General features: G+C 50.8%; 3 protein-coding genes and 1 long non-coding RNA gene across 10 annotated transcripts in view; 1 reads left to right on the top strand and 3 right to left on the bottom strand.

Moving 5' to 3' along the window:
• Positions 1-830: 830 nt before the first annotated feature.
• On the bottom strand, positions 831-12,710 carry MYCBPAP (MYCBP associated protein). Of its 5 annotated transcripts, none has more exons than XM_071452857.1 (19): positions 12,479-12,710; positions 11,641-11,789; positions 10,569-10,716; positions 10,376-10,479; positions 9,718-9,892; positions 9,277-9,392; positions 8,447-8,597; positions 8,152-8,267; positions 7,335-7,435; positions 6,596-6,707; positions 6,074-6,263; positions 5,364-5,551; positions 4,662-4,808; positions 4,207-4,488; positions 3,293-3,414; positions 2,442-2,557; positions 1,859-1,980; positions 1,454-1,603; positions 831-981 (listed from the first exon to the last, which is right to left on the bottom strand). In XM_071452857.1, the coding sequence occupies exons 1-19, from the start codon at positions 12,708-12,710 to the stop codon at positions 916-918; spliced, it is 2,787 nt and encodes a 928-aa protein (XP_071308958.1). In that variant the 3' UTR covers positions 831-915. The 5 variants fall into 5 exon arrangements, 4 of the variants coding, with proteins under 4 accessions (XP_071308958.1, XP_071308959.1, XP_071308957.1 ...); XM_071452858.1 differs by having other exon boundaries at positions 12,452-12,512; XM_071452856.1 differs by lacking the exon at positions 831-981 and having other exon boundaries at positions 1,097-1,603; positions 12,452-12,710.
• Positions 11,982-15,792, bottom strand: RSAD1 (radical S-adenosyl methionine domain containing 1). Its single transcript, XM_071452867.1, has 9 exons — positions 15,526-15,792; positions 14,974-15,107; positions 14,691-14,895; positions 14,253-14,618; positions 14,100-14,163; positions 13,863-14,010; positions 13,737-13,791; positions 13,227-13,330; positions 11,982-13,152 (listed from the first exon to the last, which is right to left on the bottom strand). Exons 1-9 carry the CDS (start codon positions 15,658-15,660, stop codon positions 12,999-13,001), a joined length of 1,365 nt encoding a protein of 454 aa, XP_071308968.1. The 5' UTR covers positions 15,661-15,792; the 3' UTR covers positions 11,982-12,998.
• Positions 15,793-16,197: 405 nt separating this feature from the next.
• LOC139602749 (uncharacterized) lies at positions 16,198-17,544 on the top strand. The gene is made up of 2 exons (XR_011683414.1): positions 16,198-16,343; positions 17,082-17,544. It is a non-coding gene; the product is annotated as an uncharacterized lncRNA (long non-coding RNA).
• A 405-nt stretch (positions 17,545-17,949) lies between these two features.
• The window catches only part of ACSF2 (acyl-CoA synthetase family member 2), a 36,082-nt gene continuing 35,606 nt past the window's right edge, over positions 17,950-18,425 (bottom strand). For all 3 annotated transcript variants that reach the window (XM_071452862.1, XM_071452865.1, XM_071452863.1), the window contains 2 exons: positions 18,250-18,318; positions 17,950-18,158 (listed from right to left, as the gene is read on the bottom strand). In XM_071452862.1, coding sequence (XP_071308963.1) covers positions 18,108-18,158; positions 18,250-18,318 — 120 coding nt within the window. In that variant the 3' untranslated portion in view covers positions 17,950-18,107. The remainder of the gene's footprint in view (positions 18,159-18,249; positions 18,319-18,425) is intronic.

Here is an 18,425-nt window from a genome sequence, read left to right as displayed (position 1 = left end):
GCACTTACTGACACCAGGCCAAGACAGACCCCACACAGAGCTCACTCTGCCTCGAGAACCTGCTCCAAGTCCAATGTGCCACATGCAGGCCTGGGATGCCTCCAGAAAAAGCCCCATTCCAGCAGTGATGCATACAGATGGAAAAGGGTGATGGAGCCCAGACACACAAGGCAGATGGACAGACAGGAGGGGTGGCTCTAACAGGAGGACTTAGCATGGCTCACAACTTTTATAGCACAAATTTCACTCATTTAAGAGTGATTAGTCTTGGAAGGAAGCATGTAAAACCTGGCTCAGAATGGGGTATGGGTACCTGGAGCTCAATGGAAAGAGATGGCAAGATCATCACAAGAAGGAAATCTAAGAGTGCAAAACCAGGCAGGGTGGCACACCCCTTGGGACAGTGTTTTTACTGGGATCCAGAATGCCTCAGAGAAGCCTCCTGTCAGCAAGTCCCAAAGAGAGACTGGACAAGATGCCCAAAACAAGCTAAAACCCAGGATGGATTTGTCTACTCTCCTGGTACCAGTATTCATGAGTACAAGGACATCCTGTTCACACATCTGCTAGCAAAGCAGAATCAAGACACAAAGAATATACCTCATGTTAACTGGCACTTTTAAATTCTCCTTTAGCAGAAATACCAGTATTTTCCAGTCTTAATGTTTTCTGAGTGGTGCTACTTCTTGACTTGTCTCTTCTTGGCAAGCATCATCTGTAGCAGTAACAGATGATCTAGCAATAGTCTCACATCACAGTGTGTCAGAAAAGAAGCAGCCCGGTATTTGTAACCACTGAATCACTTCAGAAAGAAGAATCTCCACTCCATCTGTGTAAATATGGTTATTTATTTTATTTTTTTAAAAGCAAGTATATTTCTACATACAAAGGGCTTCACTCCCACTTCAGAGCATGTTACTGCTTTAGATCCTCAAATAAAGACACCATTTTGCTCACCATTGAATCCAGCAGCCTGTAAACCTGCAGAAATTCAAAGACAGCTGCAGTGAAAACACACGAGGAAATCTTGAGGCTGAGATTGACAGAGATGGTTTCTGAGGTACATTTTCATATGGGCACTCACACAACCACATAGAAGTGGGAGCCTGCTGCTGTCAGAGCTCTAGTAATAACTTCCCTGGCTATGAAGTGTGTTTAACATTATCTGAGATACAATTAATTCAGCTGATCCCTCCAGAGTCTGCAAGCAATGCTAAAGACATCCCAGATAGAAGTCCCGCATGTGGCTATGTGATGGCTGGATTTCTGCTAACAGATTCCAGGCTGAAACAAATTAATTTGGATTTCACACTTACCTTGTTGCAGCACAAGGGACATATGTCTGCCAGTTTTCTGAGTTTAACAAAATGCTTGCCTCTCCCCCTGAGCCTCAGTGTGCCTTACAAGAAAAGAACAAAACCCTGACAACGATACAAGCTTTGGTTAGACTCACTTCAATGTAGAGCTTTTCCCGGTATGTTTCAAGTGAAATAGAGTCCACCTGCTCCTGAACAGGTTCTGCCCCAACTGTAGTTGCAGCTTCCTCTTTCACCTTCTGCTTCTCAAATCTTCCTTTGATGGACTCTACTCCTCCTTTCACGACCTGCACGGAAATGGAAGATACTTGATTCTCATCTTTTGCTTTCAGCTTTCTGCTGCCTGAATGATCCTAATCAGGGACAGACCAAGGAAAAATGGGACGTAGGTCAGGACACTGATCAGACTGCTTCAAGATGCATCTCCCAGCAGCAGCACCTCTTTCACTGGGTTGGAAATTAGTTCAAACTGAGCATACACAACCTCAGGATGATCACACTGTTCCCAGCACTCAGGGTTCACCAGGCATCCCAACACCTACTGCTTTCTCCTTTCCTGATGTCCCTCTACTTTTTTTGCCTTCTTTATCCTTTTTCTCTTCTTTCTTAGTAGCTATTTTGTCTTCCTTTCCTCCTTTTTTTGCTCCTCCTTGCTTTACTTCCTCTACAAAAGAAAGGATTTCAATTAACCAAAAGCATCCACACATCCAGAAAGTCCATCCCACTGCACTAGCACAGTGGGAATGTGATACTTTTGCAATATATTATACTCTTTTTGTTAATCTGAGATGTACTGCACTGAAAAACAATACCTTGAAGACTTCTTTGTTTAAATAAGGTATGAAGAGGTCTCATTGAGGCAGAATTTGCTGGGTCAGTCTGTATGAAAACCATGGCTAGACCTAGCTGAATTAAAAGGCTTTTTTTGTGGGGATGTTTTTTTCCTGATGCCAAACCACAGATCCCAATTAGTATTGTTACTGTCACACAATCTGCCAATTATTTTCCTGATGCTTCTTCCTCAGGGAGACATGTTGAAATTGACATTTCAGTTCAAATTCATCATGTTTTCTGCATTTCCAACAGCCTACAGAAAGCAGTTGCTGTGCTAAAACCACCATTTACCTGTTTCCTCTGGAACAGCTTCTGCATAGACGTCCTTCTTAATCAAACCAAGCACGGATCTCAGCCTCAGAGAGTGATTCACCAAGTCATCAATTGCTCCACGCCACAGCTGGAGGCTGAGAAAATGGTCAGGATCAGAAGGGAGACAGTGCAGCAACTGCCACTTGGTTTGACCCTGTGCCCAGAAGTGAAGGCACCTTATAGCTGACAGCTGCCCTGTGCAACTAAACCAACAAAACAGCACCCACTGTCTAAATATCTGTGCAGGGGGATGTTAAATTGCTTTCTTCATGTTAGAGCCCTCCAAGGTCTCAATGGTTTGCATATCAACAGTCTTCCAGGAACCCATAATTATTACTGTGAAACTAGGTCTACTCTTCAACATGACACACATTGGTAAATCTACCTGCTCTGTGTTTACCAAGAGGAACCTGCATCCTTCTAATTTAGAAGCAGCTCAAAGCTGTTGATGCGTTTACAGTCTGAAAGCCTGAGCAAAGAACAGAGAGACTGTATGAGGGAGGAGACAGTTATCTGAGTAAAAGGGTACAGAAAATACCCAAAGGTTTCATAAATACAGACTGGAATAGTCTTGCCAGAAATAATCTTGTACACTCTCCAAAATTACATGCATTTAATATTCTAAACTTATCTCCAGGAAAAAAAAAAAGGCATTTGGGTCCTAGACAGCTGCTACAATTAAGCTATAAAAAACCAGAGTGTAAAGATGACTTCTAGACCTCCTATAATTATGTGCACTCTGAATCACAACACTTGCAAGAGAGTTTGCTGAGGCTGTTGATCACACAATCACAAGTTTTCACAAGCTTTTCCTTGCAAAGGTAACCCACCAGAGTGGATACAGAAGGTCTAACTGAGTTGGTCTCTGTTCAACACAAAGCTCCAGAGCAGCCTTATTGAGCTGGGTCAGTGCTTCTTCCTGCTGCTCCTCCCCGGAGATTGACATTATAGCCTGTGAGAGAAAATTCACAGGGGCTGTGGAACACTTCTCAGTCTTTATTCCCAGTCCCTGAGCTCAGTGGAGCAGCCCACAGCTCTCTTCCTGGACACTGGTCTGAAACCAGGCTGCACTGGGCACTTACACACCCAGATGGGGCTTCCTACACAGCTAGGATATGGCCAAGGTACCCAAGATCTGCAGAACAAACCCAGATTCCCTCATCAGACCGATATTAAGCCCCTTTGCAGCTTCAGGTGTTCTGGGAAACAGGGATTCTATCAAGCTAGAAGGCTCCCTAGTAAAGCTTAGTTATAAAAACAACAGAGAGATTTCCAAGAGAGCACTACAGAAAAACCATTGACAGAATCCAAAGCACTCTTGCTTTAATAAAAGGAGGTCTGTATTTTATCCACAGCCTGTCATGAGTGCCCCCCTAGTTCTCTGATGAATAGGAAGGGCTCTCCAAGGAGAAGAGCCCTTGGGGGAGCCACAGGAGGCTGTAAGCCCAGCCTGCCCCCACATTCAATCCTGGGATGACAGAGAGCTAACAGGGGGAAGAGCTTAAAATATCTATTATATTGTGTGCTTCTCTTTTCTTCTTCACACAACAGCCCACAAAGCCTCTCTTGGGAATCTCTTTACAAGAGCACTGAGGGTGTGGTCAGCAGAGCCAACACACATCATAAATCTTGCAAACTCCCAGCATATTGGCAGCAGCCCTTTGGGTGGGCCCACACTGGGGTAGGCTGGGCTGTTTGTAGGGGAATTAACACACCATCAGCTTGTGGGAACAGAGGTTCCTACCTGTTTAAAGTCCTCGAGGGAAAGGTTCCATCCTGAAGGACCTGCTTCTTCCTCCTCAGTGCTCTTTTCCCTTGGAGCATCCTCTAATGTGTGCTTCCCACATGGGAGCTCAGTGGTGCTGCTCCGGACAGAGGAAGGCTCCAAGGTGCTCTCCTGATACTCCATGTCCTCTGCAGTGCTCCTCTGGTCCAAGGGCACTTCCTCCTCCAAGACTGAAGGCACAGTCAGGTGCTGTCTCCATAGTTTATGCAGCTGCTTTACCACTTGATGCTGATAATGCAACTGTGACAATGGGGGAAAAGGTAAACATGAGCTGCACCTTCTCTCTTCAAATCCAGCTGTTAAAACCTCCATGGGCAGACTGCCAGCTCCAGAATCCCAGGGACGCAGCAGCCCCATGGGTCTGCCCTCCCCACTTATTTCAGTTGTGCAGTCCATCCATTAGCAAACATCACCTTGGGATTTTTCCTGTGGAACAGCTCTTCCTCTGTGACACAGGCATCCACAGGAGATGGGGTGCGTTCGGGTGTCCGAATTGGCTTAAGAAGTTCATTCAGGCTTTCTTTCACTATAGAAGCACCTTCTCGAGCAGCCAGCTCACTCTGAGACACCAGAACAAGAACAACATGCGTGAGTCCCCATTCCATATGCAAACACACAAACTCAGTCCCACCTGTAACCACACTATTCATTATACAGAGTTACAAGGACATGAACAACTGCAAACCCTGCTGAGCAGAGCAATACTTCCAACAGCTTTTCAAATAAACTCTACAAATCCTGCCCCCAAACTATACTTTTCAAAGCATAGTGTAATTTTCAATTTATACCTTAACTGCTATCATAGTGTACAACAGTCAATCCCCTTCCCATTAAGTAAATAATGAAATTAATTACCAACAGAAATTTCATTCTTTAAAGGACCAGTGTGAACACTTTAGGAGACACAGTCATGTCTTTAGTAACAACATTTCAATAGACTGCAGAGTTCCTCATGTCATTTAGCAAACCTGCTCAAGTATGTGCAGACATTCTGTAAATCTCACTCTCAGCAGTAATTGCACAACAATAAAAATACCATGTTGTCCACTCCCACCCTTATCCTCTATTTGCATATAAAGTTCAAAGCTCAGTTACCCAGCTACATGCTTGGTTACCTCCAATTTCTCTCTGAAGTCAGCCAATTTATCCTCATACACAGCAATTCCCCAAAGGGTCACCTGAAGCAGAGCTCCTCCTAATAACAGGGGATGTGTCCTAAATTCCCAGGGCTCGCTGAAAATGCCTGCTCTCTCTGACTTGAAAATAAAAGAAAACCTCCGAGTTTCTCCAGGCAAAATTACACCTGAAATAAGAGAGAAAATGCATTGGGTGTGCAAGAGGCCACCTGGTTAGCCTGACCCTTTTCCAACACCATCCCAAGTGTCCTTATCTCTCTAGGAGACTCTTTCCCCATAGTTTAGCTGGTTATCACACTTCATCCAGCTATCATTTTCCTTCCAGAGTTACTCTCAGTCTCTATGTTCCTGAACTGGCCTTATTTCCATTGCACTCTCCTTCTACAGCAAGCTCAGTCTTCTCTCCAGAAGATTATTACCCATTTGCCACCAGAAAATTATTCACTTCTCAATATTCCACCCATTTACACTCAGAGCAGAAGCAACCTCCTTTCCTTTAAGTTCCAGGAGAGGGATCTGCCTTGCACAGCTCTTTTGGGGTGAGTCAGCTCTGACACCCAGGGTGGCTTCCTCAGGAGAAATCACCCAGCAGTGCTCTGCCATTAGTCAGACTCCACATCCCAGGTAACTCCCAAATTCCTGCTCTATGCCTGAGGTACAAAGGTCTTGGAGACCAGCAGGTCTCATACCTGGTCTGGTATCAAAGTAAAAGCAGGGCACTCTCCTCCCCTTGGTTTCTCTGGAGGGGATCTGCTGGGGAAGCCTCATCCAGTTGTACCAAATGGAAGCTCTGCCATCATTGGTCACTGTCAGGAAGCTTTCAGCCTTCTCACTAGCCAGAGTCTCAAAGGTGAGGCGGGCAGCAATACCAATTTCCTTCTACAAGGAAGAGAAACAATTTCTACTCTATCTGGTGGGATTTATCCTGCAAGAACTCATAGCTCAAATAAGGGGTTAAGCCTTGGTAGGAGAACTTGTAAGGCAAGTCCAAAGAAGTGGCCATTTTACAGACAAAGCCTGGGAATCTGAACAGCACACCACAACCGGAGCCCTTCTGTTCCTAGATCTCTCTGGAGCAAATACAGGGATATTCTACTATGTTCAGAGTAAGTCCCCCATTCTGTGGCTTTGGGATGACAGTTATTGTGCAACTGTGACTTGGGAGCTCAAATAGGCTTAGCTTGACTAAACAGTTGAAATCTCACAATTACCCTGCAAGCAGTGATGCCCTTGATCCAACGAGCAGGCTCGCCACAGAAAACTAAAGATGGAACCTTTTCAGCTTCTGGAACCTCAGTGAAGGAGTCACCTAAGGGGTCACTGCTAAAGAAAACAAAAGCCAGCATTTTCATGGAGTGAAATTCACTTCCAGAGAGGGGAGAACCAGGGGTGAATTACAAGACCCTGTAAGAAATAATCCCATTTATTATTTTCTCACACAGTACTCTCTTTAGGGACAGAGCCCTGCAGACGTGGTGAACCCACCTAGCTACGTGTCACTGGCAAAGAGGACAGGACAGCCAAAATATTAAAGAATGAGACCTGTCTAAGTACATGAGTGAAAAAGGACAAGAGGCTCTCAGGCTGTGCCTGTTACAGATGGACAGGATGGGGAAAACTAGGAAAGTAATGACGGAAGGCTAGAAAAATTCAATCAAATGGAGGTAATTGAGAGTAGAATCCCACCCTGCCTGATCTAAGCTCTGAAGCCACACAGAGTGAAGACTGGAGGAAGAACCTCAACAAAACTTTTCTCTGATTCTTGCTCCTTAGACACAAGGCCCCCAGGCACAAAGGCTCCTAGATCTGGTGATTATAATATAAGAATATGCCTTTTATTGTGTCCCAGTGGAGACCTGTCTCCATTCTGGATAAGAACAGCTAAGGATATCCTCACAGACTGATGGTGCACACCCAAAATTCTTTATTTTGCCACGAAGTAGAACTTACAGGATCTCAATCTCTTCAGAAATGGCGGTATGTAGAAAAGCTTTAGTTGAGACAGACGTGAAAGGCTGCCCTTTCCCAATCACCTCCAGTCCTTCCAGATCCTGGACATACACAGAAATTATCAACTCACAGTTGCTCTTTTACACAGAAAGGACATTAAAACACCAGACAAATGCACCAACTCAGCCAAGTAAAGTGAAGTTGTGATATCTTGCTCCTACAATGGTTTTTAGAGGCATCCAAAGGATGCTCAAGGGACACGGAAAAGAACCAATTCTGAGATTCCCAAGAATCCTAGATGACTGCATTCCCCACTAGCAGTGATACAGGAGAGAACATGCAGAAGGACACAGAGAAAGTGTCCTTCACATGTTCCTCATCCTAAGAGACAGGTTTCAAAGACAGAAAAAGTGAGGTTTGTTCTGTTGGCAGGAGGAGGGGCCACCTGCCTTCAGGAGATTATTTCAGAGTGTGTCTTCCACATGAGTAAAGATCTCTTCCCTCTGCCCCACAGCACTAAATCAAAGTCCTGCACCACTACTTGGCAGGTTTTTCTTTGCCTGGGTCCTGGAAGTTGCATGCTGCTGGTTTGGGGTCCCATTCTGAGGCCCCTAGACCACTCCATGCAGCACTTCAGGAGGTCAGACAACTCTTTCATAGGTGTGGCCCTTTGGAAATGTGGGAACTTCCACAAAAAACACTGCGGGACCAAGTTTTAGTTTCCTAATGCTTTTTTCAGATCCAACTCCTGACAATTTTCTTACTCTACAGCACCTGACAAGAGACACAAACAATGTCCTTGTTCCTCTGGTCTTACCGGCTTATAAAAGCCCAGCTCCTCTAGGAGAGATTTTAGCTCCTGCCGTCGATGTTTCAGGAAAAGACTCTTATCCCAGTTTAGGTGGCAAGGAATCTTCTTCGGAGGCTTCAGACCTGTGGAAATACCAATACAAGAGCTCACTCTCTACACGCCCACACGCCTAATCAAATTTCATTCTCTGCCAAACTTTAGCCTTGTAGTGTTTTAAAGAGGAGGCTCAACAGGGAAGGAGCTGCTTCTTCACACTTGTGCCCCATTTCTTTGGAATCACCTCTCTGCAGTGTTCCCTTACCTGTTTCCCTCTGGACAGTTCGGGGTTTCCCCACATGAGTGAGTGGTTCTGGGTGCCCACATTCTGTCCGGGTCAGGGTCAGAGTCAGCCCGGTGAGTTCATCCCCTATTTGCTCAGGAAGGCTCCAGAACTCGCTTCCCACTCGGTATCCCTAGGGTGGGAAACAAGGCTCCCACTGATTGTTGTGAATAATGGTGCAACTACCTGCTATTTTCAGAGGCACTTGAAGCTAAAAAGAAGAGGTCTAACCCTGACTATATGAGCATTTTAAAAGTCTATGAATTATCCATTTCCGCTGAGGAAGCCAAAATTTCTATCAGGCTGCTGTCAAAGATGAACTTTCTTCTATCTAGTGCACATGAAGGTTGAATGATATTAAAATAAAGCCTCACACAAATGCAAATTCTTTGACAGTGCTATAAATGTGAAAAAAAAAAATTAACATGATACTCCCATAACCTTCCTGTCTTACCCATGCCCTTTTCTCCATGGCAATTACTAAAATCCAAGCCTGAAGCTATCAGATATTTCTGCTCCTGGAACAACAATTGTGACATGTTCCTATGCCACTTCCCAGGGCACAACAGTCTTTAGTGAGAATCATGAAATGCCACTTGCTCATCACCACTTTCCCCTGGCTGGTATGGATAGCACAGTTCAGGTTTTTATTTTTCATGTCCCTGAAAGCTCTGCTCAGACACCAAGCTGAAGGATTCAGAGTGGCTTTGATAAACATCTCCTGACAGCACTTCAGAGACTGACTTAGAAGAGTGTCTGTGCTGTGTGGCAAGAGCAGCACAATCAGGACACACAGGAAGTGGGGCTCTCACCTTTCCAGGAAATAGGGCAGGGAGACTCCGGTCAATGAGGTCACGTTCTTCCTGGATTTGTCTGTAATTGTCTGACATGTTCATCATCAATTCATTCTCTGGCTTGTGAAGAATTTCTATAAATGAAAAACATCAAATCATTGGTGCTGCACTTCTGGACACACCCTTTGCCACTTTTATTGTTCACCTGTAACCCACTTACACTGTTCCCTGCCAAATCCACTGCCCTCTCGCCAGCCAGAGCCACCAGCTCACCTTTCCACCACATCCAGAGCAAACAGCATGAGCAGTGCGGGAGCTCTGAGAACATGGAATTAAGACTGCAATTGCAATGAGATTAACCCTGGTGGAAAATGACTACTGCAATTTGAGGTGGCAACATCAAACTTCTCCACCTGCACACAGAATTTCATAGAATGAGACCTCCTTAGCTTTTCTCACCTCCTAGGTGTTTCTCCTGCTTTTTCCTCATTGCCATATGATGGCTCCAGTTCTGGAAAGCTTTGTTCTCTGCTAGTTGGGCCTGATGTGCCTTTGCTTTCTCCTCTCCTCCATGTTCCTCTTCTAAAGCTGCTGCAGTAACATCTGGATGAGGAACCTTAATAGCATCTGCTAGCTGATGAGAAATGAAACATTAAATGAACTTCTCCATGCACACCAAAACAGGAATGGAAGAGGGGAGAAGAATTCTTCAGATTGACTGCACTGTTACATTAGCAATCTGAGAGGAAGGAAACCAGGGCAGTGGGGACACACTAAGATACAATGGAAGTGTTTATCTGAGTAATGAGACTCCAGCAATGGCATTGCTGCAACACCAGCTCTTCCCTGACACCATCAGCAGGGCACATAGGGAAGAGGAAGCCTGTGTAATTGTTCCCTCCATGACCTGGTCCTGCACACAGGACTCCAAAACCTGCTGGTGCAGTTTCTCCAAAGGCAAACCCTCCCCCAGAGTGTGATGAGGCTGGAAAAACCACACCTCAGGCCTGCCCTGCTCCTGATAGGTGCTGAAAAGCATCGAAAGGTACTGCAGGCACCACACTCTACCTCTGGAAAAGTGCTATGCAGAACCATTTTCCTAACTCTGCAAACTAACCTGAGTGTTTCTTTTGGCCAAGGCTTCCATCCTTAACTCCTGGAGACTTCCCAAAATATGATGAGGGAGGATCTCTTCACAGCCATCATCAAACTGTCTTGATCCTACAAAATACCCAACCCCAGAGGCGGGTCACTAAAATTTGGCTTAGCAAAACCAAAACCCAGAGGTAAGATGTGAAGTTGAACCCTACCAGGAAAAGTCAGTGGTCCCCTGGGTGCCTTGGGGGGAACAGGATGTGCTACGAGATGTGCCACTTCCTTGGGTCGGTATTTTCGGACAAGGTAATTCTTCCGAACTGGAATTCTCCCAGCATCACGCGCAAGGCGTGGAGGATGAAGCTTCAGGAAGTAAACAGTCAAAGTGCAGTTAGGTACACACTGACTCACCTTTATTCCATCTGATCCTTTTAGGATATACACAGTAGTCATATCAGTACATTTCCGGTAAGGGTGCTGCGAGTCCTGGATAGGGACTTTTCACATGGACATGTAACAACAGGACAAGGAAGAAATGGATTCAAAGTAGACAAAGAAGAGTAAGTTTAGATTACACATTAGGAAAAATTCTTCTCTGTGAAGGTAGTGAGGCCCTGGCACAGGGTGCCCAGAGAAGCTGTGGCTGCCCCATCCCTGGAAGTATCCAAGGCCAGGCTGGATGGGGATTGGAACAACTTGGAATAGTGGAAGGTGTCCCTGTCCATGGCAGGGGGGGTGGAAATAGAGGAGTTTTAAGGTTGTTTCCAAGCCAAATCTTCTATGATTCTTCCCCTACAAGACACCTTAAACAGCTGTGCAGATACCACCTCAGTTACTGTCTTACTTCTCTGGATCTTGGTTTATAACAGGGGCACAAAAGGAGAGTTTTAAATCACTTTGCAGAAGAGATTTCTGCTTCTGTGTCACTCAAATGCTTCCACTCACACACTGTGATCTGAGTTTTGGAAGGAAAGCCATGAGAGCTACTAAACAACTTACAGGTCTTATTAGATCAGAAAGTTGAAGATGTAATTTTGAAGATACAGATGACTTATCCTTCCGTTTGAAGGGACTCTATAGGCACCTATAATCCTTTACTTTTAGCAACTGAACCTGATGACCTGACATTTTATCATGATAAAAAACCTGACAGACAAAATGGCATGAGAACTCAGCTGCAGGAGTGACATTTGGCTTAAGTAAATGGGCAGCACCCTCTGTTAAACACCCAACAGGAGAGTGTCTGTTAAGGCAGCTGTTTCTAGCAGTAAAAATACTCATACATACTTTCTCCAGGTCCTCCGCCTTAATTTCAAGTGCCTGGATGTCCTCTCCTTGCAGAATATATGGAACAAGCTCAGGCTCAGGCTCAGGCTCAGGCTCAGGCTCTTCTACAGTTGTTGAACAGGGTTGTTCAAAAGGCTTTTCCTTCCTGCCTAAAAAACAGATGAAGAGACTTCTTCAGTCTCCCAAAAGGACCATATTCCTCTCAGGCTGGTTAATGCTTTCCAGCTGAACTATGTTTTGGGATTATTTCTCTCTAAGGTTGCAACAAACAATAAATTCAGCATTTCTTGTAAATGAAAGAGTGAACCTCTGAGAAGCTGCAAAGACCTAAGTGGGTCAAGTAGGAGTGAATTGTCTCACACTTTATTCAGATGAAAGACAACGATAAGATAAATGCAAATAAATACAGATCCCTGCAGGTGGAACAACGCATTCCTGGGAAGTTTCCAACTGTAGCTGCAAGTACAAGCACACAGGTTCCCTGCGCTCACCCAGCACGACTCGGATGACAAAGCACTGGATTTCAAAAGCTGTTCGGTGGCACAACAGCTCTGAAATACAAACGGGTGCGGGGCAGCTCCTCCGGCACATGCGGGCCAAGCCGAACTCAGCGACTGTTCCCCCTTAACCTGCGGGCCCCTCCCGGTGGGACCTGATGCTTTTAAAACCAAAACCACGAAAATAATGACAGGAGGTCACTGGCGGGGGAAGGGGCTGGTTCCGGCCGCTTCAACCGCGGCCCCGCCGAGGCCGCAGGCCCGGCCTGGCCCGGCTCGGCCGCTGCTGAGCCGCACCCTGCTCCCCGCCGTACCAGGAGGACTCCGATTCCGAGACCGACCTCCCCCCCGCGACGCCATGTCCCGGCCACCGGCACCGCGCCCGCCCCGCCACAGGCCTCGATAGGGCGCGATAGGGCGCGATAGGGCGCGCGGGCGGCAGCGGCCTCGGGCACCGCCTCCTGCTGGGGCTCCGCGGTACCGCTCCCCCGGGCGGGGCCCGGCATGCGCATGCGCCGCCTGCCGGCACGCATGCGCGGTGCTGCTGCGACACGGCCGGCGACAAAGGGACATTGAGGATCTTGGGAGGCTAGGGCTCCGGGACCCCGAACACTGGGCGACTAGAACAGAGGGTGGCGGGGCACCGGGATCCGCGGACACAGCGGGATACAGGGGTGCCGGGACTCCAGAATACCCGCACACCAGAGACACGGGACACCGGGCCTCAGGACACCCGGAACACCGGGATACAGGAGCCTGCCGTGCAGTAACACCTCCCCCGGCCAGCGCCCCTGCCCCAACACCCCTCAGCCAGCACACCGCTCTTGTGGTTTATTATCCATTATTATCCATTGTGGCCGCTTACAGCCCTCGCGCCCCGCCACCGCCTCGTTCCCCTGTCGTTCTTCCCCTCGGTGGGAGCCGGGCAGTGCCCAGCACCCGCTGCAGCTGCCAGAGCAGGTCGGGCAGCAGCGAGTCCAGCACGGCCAGGCCGGCCCAGGTGCACCGCAGGCCACTGGGAAAGAAGTGGTGGTGAGAGTCCGTGCCCCAGGGAGACCCCCGGCTCTGCCCACAGCTCCCGGGGCTCACCCATTGTCCAGGACAAGCCAGCCCTCCTGCTGCAGTGCCCGAGCCTCCCCCGGCTCCCCAAACACGGCCTGCAGGCTGAGCTGTGGAGAGAAATGCCCCCAGCGCTGTGTGCCCAGGGCAAGAGAAGGGTGTTAGTGATGGGGCATCTGCATCCCACTACCCAAAGAGGCTGCAGGAGAGCTGAAGAGGGGCTTTGGAGAAGGGAGTGGAGTGACAGGAAAAGGGATGGATGGAAAGGGCAGATTTGGATTAGATATTGGGAAGAAATTCTCCTGTGACAGTGGTGAGGCCCTGACACAGGTTGCCCAGAGAAGCTGTGGATGCCACATGCCTGGAAACGTTCAAGGCCAGGTTTGACAGGGCTCAGAGCAACTGGTCTAGTGGAAGGTGTCCCTCCTGTTGCCCACAACAGGAGGCGGAACAAGGTGGGCCTTAAGGTGCCACCCAATCCAAACCATTCTATGATTAGCAATGGGTCGATGTGGGTTGTCCCCACAGATGGCTCCTCACTTTGTGTGTGATGCCTTCATCCGTGCGCAGTCCCAGGGTGAGCAGCTCCTCTAGCCTGTGGGGACACAGAGAGCTGTGGTGCAGCACAGACAGGGAGGGGGCACGGGGGGGGACCCCAGTACTCACTGCTCCAGCGGGCTCAGCACCGCCCGACTCCTGGTGCCGTGTCCCTGGCTCTGCACCTCCCGCATCCAGGCGACAGGCTCCAGGGTCTGCACACGAGCTTCCCGGCTGCAGCCGCCCTCAGCCCGCAGCACGAAGCGCCCATGTGCCCCTGCAGCAGCCCGGTAGGGGGACAACGGAGTTCACGGGGCACATAGCCACACACTCCCCCCCACACTGGCCCCCCCATCACCCCCTTACCTGGCCCCACACCAATGTACTGCTCAGCCTGCCAGTATGAGAGGTTGTGGGTGCTGAGGGCGCCCTGGGGGAGAGCCCTGGTGTGAGAGGAGTGGCTGAGCCTGCTGGGGGACCAGCATGACATTGGGGTACACAGCATGGGGGGCATCCCACCTTCCGCGCAAAATTGGAGACCTCATAGTGGCGGAAGCCGGCGGCCACCAGCACATTCCGGGCCGTCTGGTACATGTCAGCCAGCAGATCCTGGGGGGGTGCGGGCAGGGCCCCGCCCCTGACCTGCGCTGCCAGCGCCGTGCCCCGCTCCAGCGTCAGCTGGTACAGGGAGATGTGGTCGTCACAGACCCTCAGGGTCGCCTCCAGCCCCTGGGCCCAGGCGTCCCGGCTCTGTCCCGGCAGCCCAAACAGGAGGTCGATGGAGGTTCGGCCAGGGAAGAGCCCTCGAGCCGCTTCGACAGCCTTCAGTGCCTCCGCCGCTGTGTGCTCCCGGCCCAGCATCCTCAGCTCGGCGTCATCCAGCGACTGCGGGGGGAGCACGGTGACAATGGGGCCACGGGGGGCTGCAGCGGCTGCGGCGGGGAGAGCCCCTCTCACCTGGACGCCGATGGAGAGGCGGTTCACCCCAGCTGCCCTGAAGCCGTCAAGGGCAGATGCGCTGGTGGAGCTGGGGTTGGCCTCCAGCGTGACCTCAGCACCAGCCGGAAGGTGGGCAGCCCCTGCCACAGCCTCCAACACTGCCGCAATAGTGCCGGGGCTGGCCAGGCTGGGGGTGCCCCCGCCGAAGAAGACGGAGGTGACGCTGTGGGGCAGAGGGTGGGAAGCTGCAGGTGGGCAGGAAGGGCCCAGCACTCCCCCTGAGCCCACCCTGTGCACCCACCTGTGCACCTGGCTGAGGCGGAGCAGGGTCTGTGCCTCCCGCACCAGGCAGGAGCGCACGGCCGCCTCGTCCACCGCCGGCACCACGTACGTGTTGAAGTTGCAGTAGGAGCAGCGCTTGCGGCAGTAGGGCCACTGCGGGCACGGGGCGTGTGGGGGACGGCCATGCCCTCATCCCTAGCCACTCCATTTCGAGGGGGGACACCCCCAGCCCAGTGCATGGACCTCAGTGCCCCCCACCTGCCCCACAAGGCACACGACCCACAGGTGTGACCCTTCATGTGCACGGCTCGAGGACCCCTCAGTTCAGGCTAGCCCCATGACATGTTCAAGGTTGGGCCCTCCCCGATGCGTCTAAGCCCCGGGGTCCCACATGCACCCACGTGTGAGTGAGCCCCAGGGAGCCACATTCACCTTCCACCTGTGCCAGCCCCGTGCCCCTCAAGGAGTACAAGCCCCAGGACCCACGTGTGTCCCCACGTGTGCAAACCCGTGACTCCCGGGCACCCCTGCACATACACAAACCCCGGGGTCCCCCCGTTTCCCCGCTCACGTGCACGTAGAGCGCGGCTGTGGCGGGGGCGGCCGTGTCTGGGGCCGGTCCCGGTGCTCGTCCCGGGCCGCCCCCGCCGGGCAGCGCCCCAGCGACAGCCGCCAGCTTCCGCGGCCAGCCCCGCGCCGCCGCCATTGGAGCGGGCGGGCAGCGAGCGGGGCCGCCCCCGGCCTGCGCGGGACCGGGGCGGGGCGCAGGGGCCGGGGGAGGGATCGGGGGCAAAGCCCTTCGCTCCCGACGGGGCTGTGTGGAAGATGCTCGCTGTGAATGACGGGGGTGCTGCGGTCAGTGTCCTCCTCGGAGCCGGGAATGCAGGAGTCAGTGTCCTCTCCCGGTGCTGGGGATGCCAGGGCCAGTGTCCTCCCCCGGTGTCCTCCCCAGACGCACGGTCCGAACGAGGTTTGGGACCTGCCCCCGCATCCTTCCTCAGCTGCTCCTCGGGGCCGGGAAGGGTTTTCTGGAGTTTCGGCGGAGGAAGGTGTCCTGTCCCCACTCAGGATTGTGCAAACCCGCAGCTGACGAACCCCGACGTCAGTAGTTGTCTGTATTAATAGTCACGAGGAACTCTGAAATGCCCATGACAAAGGCTGGGACTGCAGATTCCTGTTCCCAGGCCAGTAACGCGTATTTCGGTGTAAAACACCCCTGATGTAACCTTCCCTCTCCGGGGAGATTCCGGGCAGGAAATCCCCCTCCGGCAGCGAGGACTATAAGAGTGGGACTCAGGCAGGGGGAGGGCAGAAGCCATAGAGCGAGCCTGGAGCACTGCACACACCGAGACCCCACTGGCAGCCAAAATAGCCAGCTCTTCCTCTTCCGTGAGTATTTACAGCCGGGGATGCATAATCCCAGGGGTTGGGAAGGGGCAGGACGAACTGTGGGAGGTGTCCTGGCTGGTGAGGGGTGGATATGCTCTGGGGAAGGCATGGGATGGTAGGGAAGGCTTCCCTGGGACCAGGCTCAGCCAGGGCTCATACCCATGGATGGTGCTGCCCCACTCCCAGAACAGGAGAAGGAGTGGGGTGGCAGGGACTGTTCCCCCTCTGCTGGCTGTGACCAGGACCCACTGGTTTTCTTAGTAGTGTGTCTGTCCTCACCAGCCAGGGCTGGTGGCACTGGTATTTCTTATCCACTGCCCCCCATCTACAGCGAGTACATGGGGCACCTGTGGGCAGGGTAGGGGTTGTGCCAAGTGTGGAGGTACTGATCAGGGAGGGGAGGAGAAACTCCACTCACTGCAGGCCTGTCCTGCACCTGGGTTAGGGCTGTGGGAAGCAAAAGAAGGTAAACAGTCCTTCCCTAGACATCAGTCACAGAGGCCCTCTGTGTCCCCAAGGTCCCAGGCTACAGCTCCTACCACGTAGGTAAAAGTTCTTCCTTCAGGAAGGAAGGTGACAGAGGTAACCAGGAAAGGGAGGAGACCTGAGTGAAATGTGGAAGGATCAGTGCTGAAACCAGTCCCATGAGCAGTGTGGGAACAGGAGAAGAACTTGCTGGAAAGACAATGTACAAAAGGAGTCTGACACAAACCACCCATGTCTTTTTCTTTCTTTCAGAGTGCAGACGTGGACAGGGAACATGGCCCCGCCGTCTGCTTCCATGGGTAGAGCCCACAGTCCAGCTGTGAGATGAAGGATTGAGACCTGCTGACGCTTCTTCTTTCTCCCTGTTGTGCCACTGCCCTCCACCCACTGCAGGAAGCTGCAGCATGGAAGGGGCCCGGCTTTAGCTCTGTGGGGAAAGGAACCAGGAGGGAGACAGCGGGAGGTCAGCAAGAGTTGGCAGCAACATTATCTGCTTTCCAGCTGGGGTGGGACACTTCTGCTGGCAAAGAGGAGCTCTGCCATTCCTCTTCTCACAGGAGTGTTTCATGGTTGGGAGGTACCAAATAACTCCCGTAAAATGCTGTCCCAGGTACGCTCTGCTTCACGCTGCCGATGGGACAAGAATTTTGGTATTTCTGCAACAACCTTACTGTCTGTCTTGTCCAAAACAACAAAATAAACAAAGCCATGTCTACCTTGGAGAAGGTTTTTTTTGGGGAAACACCTGGGGGAGGTGTGGGAACAGTGAGCTTTTCCAGCCAGTTTTAGAGAGCCCCAATGCAAAGTCTCATTCTCTGAAACCCCTGCCCCTCATTTCAAGTTCAGTTGCTCTTAAATAACCCAGGAGTCTTACAGCATCCAAGGAGAAAAGGTATCACCTATCCTGGGAAGCCAGGCCAGGGCATTTGGACTTAAGAGTGTCAGTAAAATACCCACCAGCATATGTTCAACTCCTGTGAAAAGGCTGCAGCCAAGTTGCTCAGAGACACTCAAAATTTTTAAATCTTCATAAGGTCTTTCAGTAACTGGACAGAATTCCAGAAATGAGCATCCCTTCCTCACACCACAGTATTTCTGTTGGCAAAGAAACAAGCCCAACTGGGGAAAAAAGGCGCTCTGTTTTATTGACCAGAAGTGCCATCAGCCTGATGTCAGGGAAAGTCTCCATTGCGTAGCCCAAGGCACAGGTGAAAACCAGACTCAGAGCTGACTGAAATGGAGCTGATTTATCCTGCTTTTTGCTCTGCCTTCCCAGTCTCAGAGCTGCAAGTGCTTCTCCATCTGCTCCTTCAACTTGTATTTCTGAATCTGGAATAGAGGGCAGAGAGCAGGGAGAGAGACTCAGAGAAGAGCTGGGACAGAATGCCAGGGCTCCTGCCCTGCCCCAGCCCCCTCTTACCTTGCCTGAGACAGTGAGTGGGTACTGGCTCACAAACACAACGTAACGTGGGATCTTGAAATGCGAGATCTGGGAAGAGAAAAACTAGGGCTACACAACCTGAAAGGAACAGCCTGGCACTGCCAGGGCTGGGTCCCCCAGTGCTCTAAATCCATGGGCTTTCATCCACCAGTTCC

Source organism: Agelaius tricolor, unplaced genomic scaffold, assembly GCF_023055355.1.
Source record: "Agelaius tricolor isolate 1412-34295 unplaced genomic scaffold, bAgeTri1.0.p SCAF_35, whole genome shotgun sequence".
Lineage (NCBI taxonomy): Eukaryota > Metazoa > Chordata > Aves > Passeriformes > Icteridae > Agelaius > Agelaius tricolor.
The sequence above is the reverse complement of the archived record's forward strand: the minus strand, read 5'-3'. Positions and strand labels throughout refer to the sequence as shown.

What these genes read in the sequence shown, in the direction of transcription:
- MYCBPAP (XM_071452856.1), bottom strand. Translation starts at nt 12,710, where the DNA reads ATGTCCCTTTGTCGCCGGCCGTGTCGCAGCAGCACCGCGCATGCGTGC. An exon ending in TGGCCAAAAGAAACACTCAG is followed by an intron (nt 9,893 to 10,375) that starts GTTAGTTTGCAG and finishes ATTTCTCATCAG; the next exon opens with CTAGCAGATGCTATTAAGGT. An exon ending in AGCTGTTCCAGAGGAAACAG is followed by an intron (nt 1,981 to 2,441) that starts GTAAATGGTGGT and finishes TTTCTTTTGTAG; the next exon opens with AGGAAGTAAAGCAAGGAGGA.
- RSAD1 (XM_071452867.1), bottom strand. Translation starts at nt 15,660, where the DNA reads ATGGCGGCGGCGCGGGGCTGGCCGCGGAAGCTGGCGGCTGTCGCTGGG. An exon ending in TCTCCAATTTTGCGCGGAAG is followed by an intron (nt 14,164 to 14,252) that starts GTGGGATGCCCC and finishes GCTCTCCCCCAG; the next exon opens with GGCGCCCTCAGCACCCACAA. An exon ending in TGGCTTGTCCTGGACAATGG is followed by an intron (nt 13,153 to 13,226) that starts GTGAGCCCCGGG and finishes CTTCTTTCCCAG; the next exon opens with TGGCCTGCGGTGCACCTGGG.